This window comes from Pan troglodytes, chromosome 8 (assembly GCF_028858775.2).
Source record: "Pan troglodytes isolate AG18354 chromosome 8, NHGRI_mPanTro3-v2.0_pri, whole genome shotgun sequence".
In the NCBI taxonomy this organism is placed as follows: domain Eukaryota; kingdom Metazoa; phylum Chordata; class Mammalia; order Primates; family Hominidae; genus Pan; species Pan troglodytes.
Window position 1 is genome coordinate 126,663,208 of NC_072406.2, and position 14,582 is coordinate 126,677,789.

The 14,582-nt window shown below is 45.6% G+C and overlaps 1 protein-coding gene across 15 annotated transcripts in view; it reads right to left on the reverse strand.

Moving 5' to 3' along the window:
- ABLIM1 (actin binding LIM protein 1) overlaps nt 1–14,582 on the reverse strand; it is a 336,688-nt gene that overhangs the window by 107,884 nt on the left and 214,222 nt on the right. For all 15 annotated transcript variants that reach the window (XM_016919407.4, XM_016919406.4, XM_016919409.4 and 12 more), the window contains exons 5-6: nt 8,542–8,668; nt 5,920–6,013 (exon numbers count right to left, since the gene is read on the reverse strand). In XM_016919407.4, coding sequence (XP_016774896.1) covers nt 5,920–6,013; nt 8,542–8,668 — 221 coding nt within the window. The remainder of the gene's footprint in view (nt 1–5,919; nt 6,014–8,541; nt 8,669–14,582) is intronic.

Consider the following 14,582-nt stretch of genomic DNA (forward strand, 5'->3'; position numbering starts at 1 on the left):
CCAAGGCGGGCAGATCACCTGAGGTCAGGAGTTCAAGACCAGCCTGGCCAACGTGGTGAAACCCCATCTCTACTAAAAATACAAAAATTAACTGGGCATGGTGGCGTGCACCTGTAATACCAGCTACTTAGGAGGGTGAGACAGGCGAATCGCTTGAACCCAGGAGGTGGGGGTTGCAGTGAGCTGAGATCATACTACTGCACTCCAGCCTGGGCAACAGAGCAAGACTCTGTCTCAAACAACAACAACAACAACAAAAAAGAGGTATGGGAAGTATTACATAAGAGTGTGGTGTTCCAGAGAAGATTCCATATCTTAAGAAAGCACCATCAAAAACAATCTACTTTTAGCTATGTGCCTAGAGATGGTTATACCTTTGTAAAGAGAGACCAAGAAACTCAGTTGCTGTCTTACTTAAATTTAGGGTCGGAGATATGAGACTAACCCCCTTATAAATTTGGGAGTCCTTACTTGATTACACCCACCATGAGCTGCCTTCATTTTGAAACTAGCTGTTGCTGTTGATAATAACAACCATTTTGTTGCTGTTTCTTTTCTTTATGAGGCTAGCAGGTAACCACCTGTACCCTGGAAAGGATGTCTGCTGGAGTGAGAGCTGTCCTAGGGCTATCTACCAAAGATGGGAAGAAATGCATTCCAAAGAGATGCCCCACTCCCCCATGACATTAGTGACCTAAGTCTGAAGTCTCTTCCAGCTTCCTGTTACCATTAGGCTGTTAGGCAGAAAGAAGGTGGGGGCAGGGGAAGGGGGAGGAGGAGGGGAGAAGGAAGGGGGAGAAGTTTGGAGAAAAGATGGAGAGAGCAAACTGGAGTATCTCACACTCATTTGCCCCTGCACTTCTTAATTAGGAGGCAGGTTGTAAATATCTTCAGAACTCTCCTAAATTTATAAGTTAATCAGCAGAAGCATTTGAAGATGTACCATTTATAGCAAGATCTCCCTAAAAAGAGAATCTTGCTGTCGAAAACAAAACTGAAAACAAGTGATGAGAAATCAAGCTACAATTTGAGTGTATGCTCTATGCTGAGTGCTACGTGCTGGTTTCCAGAAAAAAAGAACCATTGGCTCTGTCTGATCCCTTACAGCCAAGACATGAGAATTCTAGAACTCAGATCCTTAGAGCCGAAGGGACTCCGGGAGGTCTAGCAGCCCAAGTCTTGGAATTACATGTATATTTTCAATTCTTGCACTTAAAGAAAAGAAAACTGAGGCTCAAAGAAGTGGCAAGCCTTGCCCAAGGGCCCCCAGCTGGTGAGTACAGATTCAGATTGGCTGCCACCCAGAGCCTTTTCAACTGAGCCGCTGGTGCTCGGGCCCGCCTCCCCACCCGTTCAAGCTGATGTGATTTTCAGGGCTTACAAGGATTAAGGAATGACAGAGACAGAGAGAACTCGAGGGCTGCTGGAGGTTACATGCCAGTCCCTTTACCTGGGAAATGAAGACAGCCCCAAGAGGCTGAACAACCTGCCCCAAGTCACTCAGGAATGAGTGACACAGCCAGACCTGGAGCGTCTCTTCTCTATCATTGTCCAGTGACCTTTCTCTTTCTCAAAGGTCCCTCAGGTGTCTGGTGGCATCTCTGGTGACACCACACCTAGAGAGGCCTTAGGGTCCTCTTAGGGCTCAGTGAGTGTTAAATTAAAACCACACAGGGTCTGCAGGCCTCGCTGGGATGATACGTGCATGATTTCCCAGGCTTACTCAAGCGGGTTGAATGGTGACCTGATCATCACCAAAAGAGACTCCCTATCAATTCCCTGGAACCTGTGAATGCTAGCTTATTTGGGAGAAGAGTCTTTGCAGATGTAATTAAGCAAAGGATCTTGAGATGGGGAGGTCATCTTGGATTATCTGGGTGGGCCCTGAATCCAATGACAAGTGGCTTTACAGGAAAGAGGCAGAGGGAACTGTAACAGAGAAAAGGAGACAACACGCAAAAGGCGGCCATATGAAGACAAAGCCAGAGATTGGGAGGCTGCCACAAGTCAAGCAACACGCAGAGCCATCAGAAACTGGGAGAGGCGAGGAAGGGCCCTTCACTAGAGCCTTCAAAGACAGCATGGCCTTGCCCGCACCTTGCTTTCAGACGTCTAACCTCAAGAACTGACAGAACTCAGTTTAAGAACTAACCTCAAGAAACTCAAGAACCTCAAGAACTGTTTAAGCTTGTTGTTTTAAGCCACCACTGCTACAGCTGACACAGAAAACTAATACATTTGTAAAGGGATAAAATAAATTCATCTGTGGATAAAATAAATATAAAAAACCCACAAAACCCCAAGGTTCACAGTATTTACAACAAATCCACCATCATAATATTTCACCACCACCAAGACCCAAGCATGAGAGGCCGAGGGAGGAGTGTGTGGAGACCGTCCTGCTTTGTGTTGGTAACCAAGCCAAACCGACTCACAAGCTGTCACACGTCAGTGTGATAACCCTGCAGGACATTTTTCTAGCTCACACGCCCATCTGAGGACTACGTCTGCTGGGTGGAGGCTGAACATGGTGCAAACTACTCCCAGACGCCTCAACTCTGAAAGCCCCGCATGGAAAGTCTCCAAGTCTTAAGTCTCACAAAACGGCCTTCACAGAAACCTGAAGCCAATTTGAGAAGAGGCCTCTGCAGCCATAGTGAATGCCAAATGACTCAGGTCTTGAAGCAGAAAACAGAGTAAGCAGATGTTTCTTCCAAATGGCATGTTCTTGGATCTAGCTTTATTTTAGATTTTCTTCCCCACAGCTGTTGAGCTAAATCTGAAGGGAATCAACACACACACATACACACACTCACACACACTCAGACACACACACACACAGAGCCCTTTTCCCTCCCCAGCATGTTTTGGGGGAACACAGCTCCACATGTGGACTAAGAAGACTGCAAACACGGCTGTCACAAATGTGGGGACCACGTTCAGTATTTTCTCGCCTCTCTTTGTACAGCTGGACATCTGGGAAATCATTCTGATGTTCTATTGTTTCTTTTTATGAGGGCCAGGCTTGGTTGCTCATGCCTGTAATCTCAGCACTTTGGGAGGCTGAGGCAGGAGGATTGCCTGAGGCCAGGAGTTAGAGACCAGCCTGGACAATAGAGTGAGACTCCCGTTCTTTACAAAAAATAACAAAATTAGTTGGGTGTGATGGCATGCACCTGTAGTCCCAGCTACTCAGGGGGCTGTGCAGAAAGATAGCTTGAGCCCAGGAGTTCAAAGTTGCAGTGAGGTATGATTGTACCACTGCACTCCAGCCTGGGCAACAGAGCAAAACCCTGTCTCTAAAAAAAAGAAAGAAAGAAAGAAAAAAGAAAAAAAAAAGAAAAGAAGAAGAAGATAATAAAGAAGAAGGAAGAAAGAAGAAGAAGTAAGAAGGAAGAAAGAAGAAAGTTAGAAGGAAGAAAGGAGGAAGGAGGAGGGAGAAGGGAGGAGGAGAAGAAGAAGGAGGAGGACGAGGAGGAGGAGGAACAAGGAGGAAGAAGAAGAAAAAAGAAAGAAAAAGAAAAAGAAAGAAGAAGGAGGAGGAGAAGGAAATTTCCAAGTTGCTCCCAACTCAGCAGGTTTATTTCAGTCCTCCACAAGAGATCAAACTCAGGAATCCCAAGGGAAATGGTGTCAGGCCCCAATCAGGGCACTTCTGAGAAGAGCTCTCTGGTGAGGGATGAGGGATGGACTCAGGGCCAGGAGGGGAGGCACCAACCTCCTGTGCATCACACTCTGAGCGCTGTGATGGGACCCCTCGGACTCCAAGCTCCCCATCAGGTGGGTCCCATCCACCTTCTCCAACAGCCTTCCTGGGGATATGCTTCTTTCTCCCTGGTCAAGACACTAGTTTTGAAGTGTCCTTGGGTCAATAATTAAAGCTTTATTGGAAAGGCTATGAGAGAACTCTTTCCACCCTTCCTGTGTGTGCGGAGGGTGGGGGCCCATTTCTCAGGCTCCACTCCAGCCAGCACCACCATCATTTTGTGCCCAAAGTTCTGTAGTAGCCTCCTAGCTGGCCTGTCTCCACCCCAACTCCCTTCCCAGCCATTTAAAAAACATCTGAGCTGAAATGCACGTACTATAAAATTAAACATTTTAAAGTGAACAATTCAGTGGCACTTAGTACATTCATTCACAATGCTATGCAACCACCTCCTCTAATTCCAAAATATTTTCATCACCCCAAAAGGAAATCCTGTATCCATAAAGCAGTAATTTCCTATTTCCCCTTCCCCCAGCCTTTGGCAACTACCAATCTGCTTTCTCTCTGTATGGATTTACCTATTCTAGATATTTTATATAAATGGCATCATACAATATGTGGCCTTTTGTGGCTGGTTTCTTTTACTTAAAGGCTCATCCTGTGGTTGGCAGCACTGCTTCAAGGCTGGATAATATTCCACTAGTTGGATACACCACATGTTGTTATCCATTCACCTGCTGATGGACATTGGGTTGTTTCTACCTTTCGGCTGATGTGAATAGGGCTGCTGTGAACACGTGTGTACATAGATTTGAGAACTCTCATACGTTCTTTACACAACAACCTGGTCTAATCACATGACACTCCAGCTACAAGCAGTTCAATGGCTTCCCACCGCTTTTAGGGTAACACCCAAACTCCAGAATATGACTCTTGGGACCCTGCCCACTTCTCCAGCATCATCTGTCACATCGGTGCTCCTGCCCAACTGACGTTTCTTATGTATCCTGTGCTTTTCCTCACCTCTGAGCCTCTGCAGGTATTGCTCCCTCTTCCCAGAACCCTCTTCCTCGGACTAAGAGGCAACTGCATTTGACCACAACCACACCCTTCTCTCCCAAATGCAATCAGCTGCCCACGTCCCAGCACACAGCCAATGCTGGCCCCTCTGTGCTTCATGGAAAGGGTTTACAGTGGGATTTAGGGGGCTACACTGGGCCTTTGCTGTGAAACCCCATGGAAGAGACAGCGCAGCCCAGAAACACCATGGTGGCGGGGAGGGGGGCCTCAGATCTGTGTCTGTGTCTCTGAAACGTGCCCTGCTGGGAAGGTGGAACATGGCTCCGTGGATTTAGCAGCCTGGTGCCTGACAAAGCAAGATGACAAGCTGCAGCACCTGTAGTCATCCCCCTAGTTGTGGGGCTTCCTGACCCACCTCTGCTTGGGCTATACTCTCCACGCTGGCAGGTGGGCCACAGATGAGGCAGTCTTACTTCTTCCTTGGACATGGCTGACACCCCACAGGCCTGGGAGAAGTAGGGTAGCGACTCCTTCTGAACTCTGGCCCCAGAATTCTGTGTCTCACCCCAGAGGAACTGGCTCAGCCCAGAGGCAGAAGCCTGTGTGGCAGCTGCTGAGAAAGCAGGAAGAAAAGCTCCCTAGCTGGAGGCGGTCGCACCTGAACTTGACAGGCTTCAGCTCAGCCCCGGCCACAGGGTGCTCTGGGTCACACAGGATGTGGTTTTTGAAGTTTGGGGAAGCCAACGCCTCTACCTTTCCCCCACCCTTCCTTTCTTAGCTTCCATTCTGAGCCTCTGCTCCCTGAATCTGCACACGCCCACAGATGCACGCATACACATATGCACACACGCACACATGGATGTATACACACATGATTTCACACCCTCTTCATTTACTCTTGTCTAACTTCTAAAAATGAAAATGGTCTAATATAGCCTGTCCTACATAACTCCTACCAGAACCTTTATCATTCTTTTTTTTTTCCTTTGCAAATTCTCCATCATTCTAATTTCCACGTGAGCCTTTGAGGAGAGTGCAGCACCTTAATTCTTGAAAACAGTCACCTGCGACTACTTTCTTTCTCCACAGGTGAAAAAAAGATGGAGGAGGTGGGAAAGGGTCCCCTCCTGTTTGTTTCTGAGGGCCGCTGAGGAAGATGGCGGTAGCTATGAGGGAGCCGGTCTGCCACTTACCTCCAGGACTTTCCCTGTGATAAACTGGTGACACGCCTCACATTTCACCCCAAAGAGTCCCTGGTAGTCCTTTTCACAGTACGGAGCACCATCCCTGCAAGACAAAAACGTGTTCGGCTCCTGAGGAGGTGGCCAGGGGCTGGAGAAGACACCAAAACCACATTTCTCCAAGGTCTTTCCACAGAAGGGCAGGACATATTTCTCCCCCGCCCAGTGTTCACATGCCTGGCAATCCAGTCAGACCTGGCCAGACAGGATCAAAACCACAAACAAAACGATCCAGAGAGCGCTCTGCGGCTCTCGGTGCCACACAGGCGAAACAGCCATGTCGCCATATGGTCACCCTTGCCGATTTTTTTACTGTCTCAGAGCTAACTAGCAGAAAGCCTGGCAGCATTCTCTCTCCACAGGCCCCCTGGGCACGTAGGAGCACTGAGCCCACTGAGCCCACATAACAATAATTAATAAACCAGAGAAAGAATGGTGTTAATGAACCTGAAGAAGATACTGGCAAATCAATAGGCAATATCACACCTGAAGGCAAAACACTAGCAACAATTTCATTAAAACCACAATAAAGGCAAAGCTATAAAATATTGTTAATGTATATAATACATATAGTTATTAATATGACACTGAGGCCCTGCACGGTGGCTCATGCCTGTAGTCCCAGCACTTTGGGAGGCTGAGGTGGGTGGATCAACTGAGGTCAGGAGTTTGAGACCAGTCTGGCCAACATGGGGAAGCCCTGTTTCTACTTTAAAAAAAATACAAAAATTAGCCAGGTGTGGTGAGGTGTAGCTGTAAGTCCCAACTACCCAGAAGGCTGAGGCAGGAGAATTGCTTGAACCCAGGAGGTGGAGGTTTCAGTGAGCCAAGATCACACCATTGCATTCCAGCCTGGGTGACAGCACAAGACCCCATCTCAAAAAAAAAAAAAGAACACTGAGCCCATCAGATGTGGGCTCAGCATTCATCCCCCTACAAGGGGCCCACATGCCAGAGTACAGCCTCTGAACAGCCTGCAGACACCACCTCCTCAGCTCTCAGGAGGCCTCCGGGGCCCAGGGCCGCCTCCTCCAGCTCAGTCAACCTCTTTGGAGCACAGGAAAAATATTATATCCTGTGTGTGATTGCATGGAAAAGCTATAGAGTGCCACCCTAGACTGCCAAGTTACCCACCCCCTCATAGCTTGCAATGTTCCGTTAGAAGCCGGGCACCTGTCTTATTTTGTCCATAATGGTCACCTGAAGAGCTTCTTGCCTTTTCTTTTCTGTCTTTTTTTTTTTTTTGAGACAGAGTCTTGCTCTGTCTCCAGGCTGGAGTACAGTGGTGCGATCTGGGCTCACTGCAACCTCCGCCTCCCAGGTTCAAGCAATTCTCCTGTCTCAGCCTCCCAAGTAGCTGGGGTTGCAGGTGCCCACCACCACGCCCGGCTCAGTTTTTGTATTTTTAGTACAGATGAGGTTTCACCATATTGGCCAGGCTGGTCTTGAACTCTCAACCTCAGGTGATCCGACTGCCTCGGCCTCCCAAAGTACTGGGATTACAGGCATGAGCCACCGCACCCAGCCTTCTTGCCCTTTCAGTGCAGGTGTTTCAGCCTTACCCTGGGCCTGTAGAATTAGATTTCTAGCGGGTGGGGCCCAAGCAACCTTTTGTTTGCTTGTTTGTTTCACTATATTTTTAAACTACATTCATTAATATTTTTGAATAGGTGATTTCATGTGGTTGGGGAAATGAATGAATGAATTTATTTGTTTATTTTTTGAGACAAGGTCTCACTCAGTTGCCCTGGCTGGAGTGCAGTGGTGCGATAATAGTTCACTGCAGCCTTGATCTCCTGGGCTCAAGTGATCCTCCCACCTCAGACTCCCAAGTAGCTGGGACTACAGGCATGTGCCACCATGCCTGGCTTGCTTGCTTATTTATTTATTTATATTAGTAGAGATGAGGTCTCGCTACGTTGCTCAGGCTGGTCTCGAACTCCTGAGCTCAAGTGATCCTCCCACCTTGGCCTCCCAAGTGTTGAGATTACAGGTGTGAGCCACCACGCCCAGCAGGAAAATTTTTTTTAAGGCATGAAAAGGTATACGGTGGAAAATTTCCCCTCATTGCCAGGCTACATTTAAAAAAAAAAAAGCCTCACTTCCTTAACTGTAGCTATTAACCACTATTATTGAACATGAGCCCATTTCCTGGCAGGCTGTTTTGTGCAGTCCTAAAGGGCCCACAACCTAGGCTTTGTGTGTTTTTGGGGAGCGTCTATGAATGTACTCCAGCCGTGGAAGGAGAACAAAGGCTTACTAGTTCCTCATAGGAGAATGAACAGCAACAGGGAAATTATTAAATGCTTAATTGGTAATGACATACAGTGTAACAGTGTCAGCTTCATTAATTGTTAAATTAGGCAATGATTAACATATCATTAGGTTTTTAGTAGCCAAAGCAAAAGAATACAATTCTTTTCAAAAGTTTTATAGCAACAAGTTCATTATGATGGCAGGATGTGAACAATTTCAGCACCATTGATGGGGTGGGGCCCCTGAGACCAGGACCTGCAGAAGAACCACAACGCCCGGTGCCCACTGAAAGGAACGCGTGCCCGCGCCCAGCCTTACTTGCTGATGTACTCCCCGGTGAGGACCTTCCCGCAGGACTTGCATTTAAAGCACCCCAAGTGCCACTGCTTATCCAGCGCCAGCAGCGCCTGCCCATTCTTGATATCTCTTCCGCAGCCGGCACAATCTGAAAAAGAGCAGCCGCCAGTGGTTACTACACATTTCCTTTGCTAAATCCAAGCAGGCAGCCCAATTTCAACCCCACTGTGTGCCCATCACACACTCAATCAATATTTACTCAAGCACCATCTCGGGTCAGTTTCTTTCCCTGCACAAAATCTTTCTTGGTGAAGGCTCACACGCTGCGTCCTCGGAAGGACACAGAACGGAAGCTTCATGAACCTCCGTGGATCTAAGGGGATGGATGTCCTTCATCCATCTGCTTACTTGGGGGTTTTTTAATGCATCCTCTGAGCTACAGATCGCCCAGAGAATACTTAATTATAGTGTCTTGGCTGTGATTTTAAGAAAGTGCGCATAGGCATTTATTAATTGAGGGCACTGTGAACAACTCAGCACTTCATGCTGATGCTTCGCCTAACACTATATACGTGATTACTCCTGGAGGCTGCCCGTAAATCTCATTTTTGTAAATGGGACCCTACTTCCTTATCAATCCAAACCAGCCTTTCAAAGATTTGTGATCATCAATTAAATGGCTCTTAACTCCTTAGCTCTCAATTCTCCTTGGCAGGCTCCTGGAAGGATAATAAAGGAGAAATTATTTCTTCATGGTAAAGAGTGTGGGCCTGGAATAAGACATCCCATTGCTGAACCCCAGCTAACTCCTCGTTGGCTAGCTATGTGATCAAAGCAAGTTACACCCTTTGGAAGCCTGGGTTTCTTCTTAGGGAAGTGGGAATGTTATCAGCACCTGGTCTCAGCCCTCTGATGAGGATTCAGTGCATTTAATAGATTTAGCAGTAGATGGCACATTGGAAGTGACTAGAAACATTTGCTGTTATTACAATTGCCATAATTAATCTGATTATCGACTGCTTCATTCTGTTAGGGAAGTTGGGTATTAAAAAGAACCCAGAAGACTGTAAATTGGTGCAACCTTTCTGGAAAGCAACTTCAACAACTACAGACATTCCAAATCAATGTACCTGAGAGAATGAAAGCAAGCACATGTCAAGTTGGCCACGTGTTCCCAGCTGATCAGACAGAACACACACAGAATAAAGCCATGTCCTGGCAAGTCCACTTAGTGGCCAGGTTTGGACCAAGACAGAGTCCACTTGGTACACAAAGTGATGAAACAACCCCCTCTTCTGACCACATCCGTGACTGCCACTGCTTTTTCCTAATGACGCTTCTAGCCCAACTTTAATTCTCTGACCATCCAGAAAAACTTGAGACCCAATCACTGACCTGGTCCTCCTTCTTGACAACACTTAACCTAGAACTGCTTCTAATCCTTTGAATCCTCTTTAAAATTACCTAGCACTTGGGCTGGGTGCGGTGGTACATACCTGTAATCCCGGAACTTTGGGAGGCCGAGGCGGATGGATCACCTGAGGTCATGAGTTCAAGACCAGCCTGACTAATGTGGTGAAACCCTGTCTCTACAAAATACAAAAAATTAGCTGGGAATGGTGGCGCACGCCTGTAATCCCAGCTACTCAGTAGGCTGAGGCAGGAGAATTGCTTGAACCCGGGAGGCAGAGGTGCAGTAAGCTGAGATCATGCCATTGCACTCCAGCCTGGGCAACAAGAACGAAGCTCCGTCTCAATAAATAAAGTAATTAAATAAATAAATAAATAAATAAAATTACCCAGCACAAGCCCAAATGCTGTGAAAACTCCTCCAAACTGCACCCAGAGTGGGCTCACAGTTCCTCTGGCTTCCCTCTTGCTGAAGCTAGTTTAACCCGTTCTTTTTTTTTTTTTTTAATGACAGGTATATTTCTGGTGATCTTGGACAGTGGGTGTTCACATAACCTTGAGATCCAGTAATTATTTTATGTCTAAGATTTTATTCTACAAATATATTTGCAAAAGCACATATGTGCATGCATATGTTCCCTACAGCATTTCTCTAATAACAAAAACTGGAAATAGGCTATATGGACCATCAGTGAAGGGCCAGTTAAATAAATTATAGTATAGTTGATAATGGAATACTATGTGCTGTTCAAAAGAACGAGGCAGATTTGTGCTCTGGCATGGAAAGATGTTCAAAATAGATCAAGTAAAAAAAGCAGGCCATAGAACAGTAAGCATAGCATAAGCTCATTCATAAAAAAGTAGTAAAGAAAATGGTGTGTGTGTCCTAGTCCCAGAATAGAACATTTCTGGGGGAAAACATTAAAAATTCTTAAGAAACTTCCCTCTCTGGAGGAGGACTTTACTGTTTAACTTCACATCCTCTGTGTTGTTTGAATTTTTAAACCATGATAATGTAAAAAATTTGACTATTTATAAAATTTAAAAATATAAGTTCTGAATATTGCAAATTAGAATTTCTTAATGTATGGCCCATTATCTAGTACACATATGGGTGTGTATTAGATGGTCATATGCATATGAGTGTATATTAGATGGTCATAAAAGATTAAGCATTTTTTTAAAAGCTGGGGTTTATATGAATTCCAACATCTGACCAAAATTTTTATAAAAGGAACCTCACATCTGGTAGTTTACTATAAAGACAAAAATGGAAGGCCACGATATTAGTTTAAAAATATAATTTTTAAAGGTTAGGAGCACAGTATGGATGTAAGAAAACTGACAGTTTTTTAAAAAAAAAAGACTATTTTTAGAGCAGGTGTAGGTTCACAGCAAAATTGAGCAGAAGGTACAGAGATTTCTGATACAACCCCAGTCCCTCCCCGTGCACAGCCTCCCCCATTAGCAACATCCCCCACCAGAGTGGAACCATTGTTATAATTGATGAACTGATGAACTGACATTGACACATCATGATAGCCCAGAGTCCACAGCTTACATTAGGGTTCAGTCTTGATGTTGGACATTCTGAGTTTGGACAAAGGTATAATGACATGTACCTGCTCTTAGAGTATCATACAGAGTAGTGTCACTACCCTAAAAACTCTCTGTACCCCATCTATTCATCCCTCCCTCCTCCTAACTCCTGGAAACCACTGATCTTTTCACTGTCTACATAGTTTTGCCTTTTCCAGGATGAAATGGACAATTTTTTAATCCAAGTCTAACTGAAATTTTTCTTTATTCTTCTAATTACATAATTCCCACTAGGTGGCAGCAAAGATTTTAATAATAAGGAAGATGCTGTTCAATAGAATTTTTAAAAGAGAAAATCAACTTTCAGAGATGGCTTTTCATTGCTACAAATGACAATGGATGGGCTCAGCGAGGTTGACAGAGCTGTTTGCAGTCTCTCTGCTGCACCAAAAGTGAGGTCCAGGGAGGTGGCTGGTGTGGGGAAGGTAGGAGCAGCATGGGCATTGGTGTCAGGAAGACTTGGGCAAGTTACTCTCTCCGAACCCTCATTTCTTCATCTGTAAAATGCGGACAACAGCCATTGCCTAGGCTGCTATCAGGAAGAAAAGAGATCATGCACTGTAAAGTGTTTTGCATAATACAATGCTTGGTACATGTGAGCCACTCAATAGACTCCCTTTTTCCTCGGTTAGGAGCAGTTAGGTCTTGGGCTCTTTACAAGCAACTCAGTGCCCAGACATCCCAGAGCTATGAAATAAGCAAAGACACAATTTGAAAATAAAGACCACTGTTAGGGGATAGAAAGTCTTGAGGGCTTGGCCTGCAGCCAATCAGAGGCTGAAGCGGAGTTACACTCTATACAAATGAAGGACTGGCCCACGGCCAATCAGAGGCTGAAGCGGAGTTACACTCTATACAAATGAAGGACTGGCCCATGGCCAATCAGAGGCTGAAGTGGAGTTACACTCTATATAAATGAAGGACTGGCCCAGGGCCAATCAGAGGCTGAAGTGGAAACTTGACCTGCAAACAATCACAGACTGAAGTGAAAGATTGGCCCATGACCAATCAGAGGCTGAAGTTTTCCTTTTGATTTAATTCTAAGAAGTCAACTTCAGATTCGCCTTAGGCTCCCAGTCTCTAGACCCCATTTTCCTGCCTCACCGCTATGATCATTCTGTACTGAGGGCTTTCTAGAATCAGGTACCATGTGAGGGCTTTGTAAACATGGTACCATTTAGTTTTCACAATCATTCTAGTCAAAGTGCCTTGCAGACTGGAAGCTCTCTGACTTCACAGGTGGTATCTATACCATTGAGCTCCTCCATGCCCTGCACGGTGCCTCATGGGGGACAGCCACTCTACATGTTTTATAGAAAAATATTCACTGAATGCTCACCAGCCAGCTGGTAGGGTTGGGCTGCAAATAAAGGCTAAGGTTAGGCCTCCTTCCTGCCAATCCCTGTGATACACATCAAGCAAATCAACAAAGAGCACCTCCTAGATAAGGGAATACCAGCCCACGTGAGAATCCTGACCCGAAGTATTCTGGTGTATTTCACAGAGCCTACCCACTCCTGTCTGGACAAAGCCATGGTCTTCAGTCAAGCCTGACATTGTGCTAGAGAGAGCGGAAAAGATGCAGAGACAAAAGATTCATGCTGGATTGCTCACTCCTTCCACGCTCACTCCAACTAAGCTCTTTCATAAAGAACAAAATGTCCTACTCTGTATCTTCATGTTTTTCAGCTGTTGAGAAAATTGTTTCCACATCACTGAAGCAGCTGCCGATAAATATAGAAAGCTGGTGATTGGCACTGGAATTATTGCCAACGTCAGAAGTAGGTGAATATGCAGTGGCATCGAGGAAATAAAACCCAGGAGGAACTCGCCAGTGTCCTACCCAGGAAAAATAATGACCTAACATGGGAAAAAAAAAAAAAAAGAGAAAAGCCTGACCTTAAACACTTGACCCTGAGCCCTTCACTCTTGGCATCAAAAGCCAGAAAAAAGCAGGGATTTGGCTACTCACGTCCAGGTTAAATTAACATCCATCTACATAGCCGCTTCCAAATTGATATCATTTTGTTCAAAGGCAATTAATATCCTTGACAATAGGGATATTGCCTGTCACTCTTAATATATTTTATTTGTTTATTTATGTATTTTAGCATAGGGCTATGGACACTTGGGCTGCAAAAGTAAGTTGAAGAAGGGGACACGTTGCTTTCAGGAAAAAAGAAAAGAGATCATGCACGGTAAAGTGTTTTGCATAATACAATGCTTGGTACATGTGAGCCACTCAATAGACTCCCTTTTTCCTTGGTTAGGAGCAGAGTTAGGTCTTGGGTTCTTTACAAGCACCTCAGTGCTCAGACATCCCAGAGCTATGAAAGAAGCAAAGACACAACTTGAAAATAAAGACCACTGTTAGGGGATAGAAAGTTAAGAGAGAAGTCATCTCCTGGGCAGCAATTAAGCTTCTCTCAGCCTGGGCACCTATGTTCTCCTTGAGAACTATTTCCGCCTTCCTGGAATTTCTCATTTGAGATGAATAAGGGCCCCAAAGATGTCTTACTCTGTGAAGACGCCTCTCTGGAAAAGAAGGCTGAGGACATGGGGCTAGCTATAAAAAAAGAGAACCATGTGCTAGCTAAACTCCCAGCCACCGCTACCTTCCCAGGCCTGCATGCTTCGAATGTGTAGAGTCATTTATAAAGGTAGTAATTTCCATTCAGAGCAACTACCTAGCCAGGATCAAAACTTCCAGAATACAGAATGGGACTTTTCTTAATGTCTTGGAATTTTTGGCTAAAACCTCCGAGCTGAGAACGATGGGGAGAAGTATCCCATCTTCCAAGGAAAGGTGCTAGGAATATCCTTGCAGGACTTATCAAAAGATGGTAGACTCTGCCTGATGACTATCAACCCTATGGCCTACCCAACTCTGGAATCAGACATTGGAAAACAGAGAGCTGAGAGTCAGCAGCGAGCTCTTCACACAGCAGGAGAGTGGTGTTCCCCTCTGCTCTGCTGCAAGGGTTACAGGATCCTGTTAGAAGGAGGAACAGCCTCCCACTCTCTGCCTAGATGTTTACTAAGTGGGGAAACTC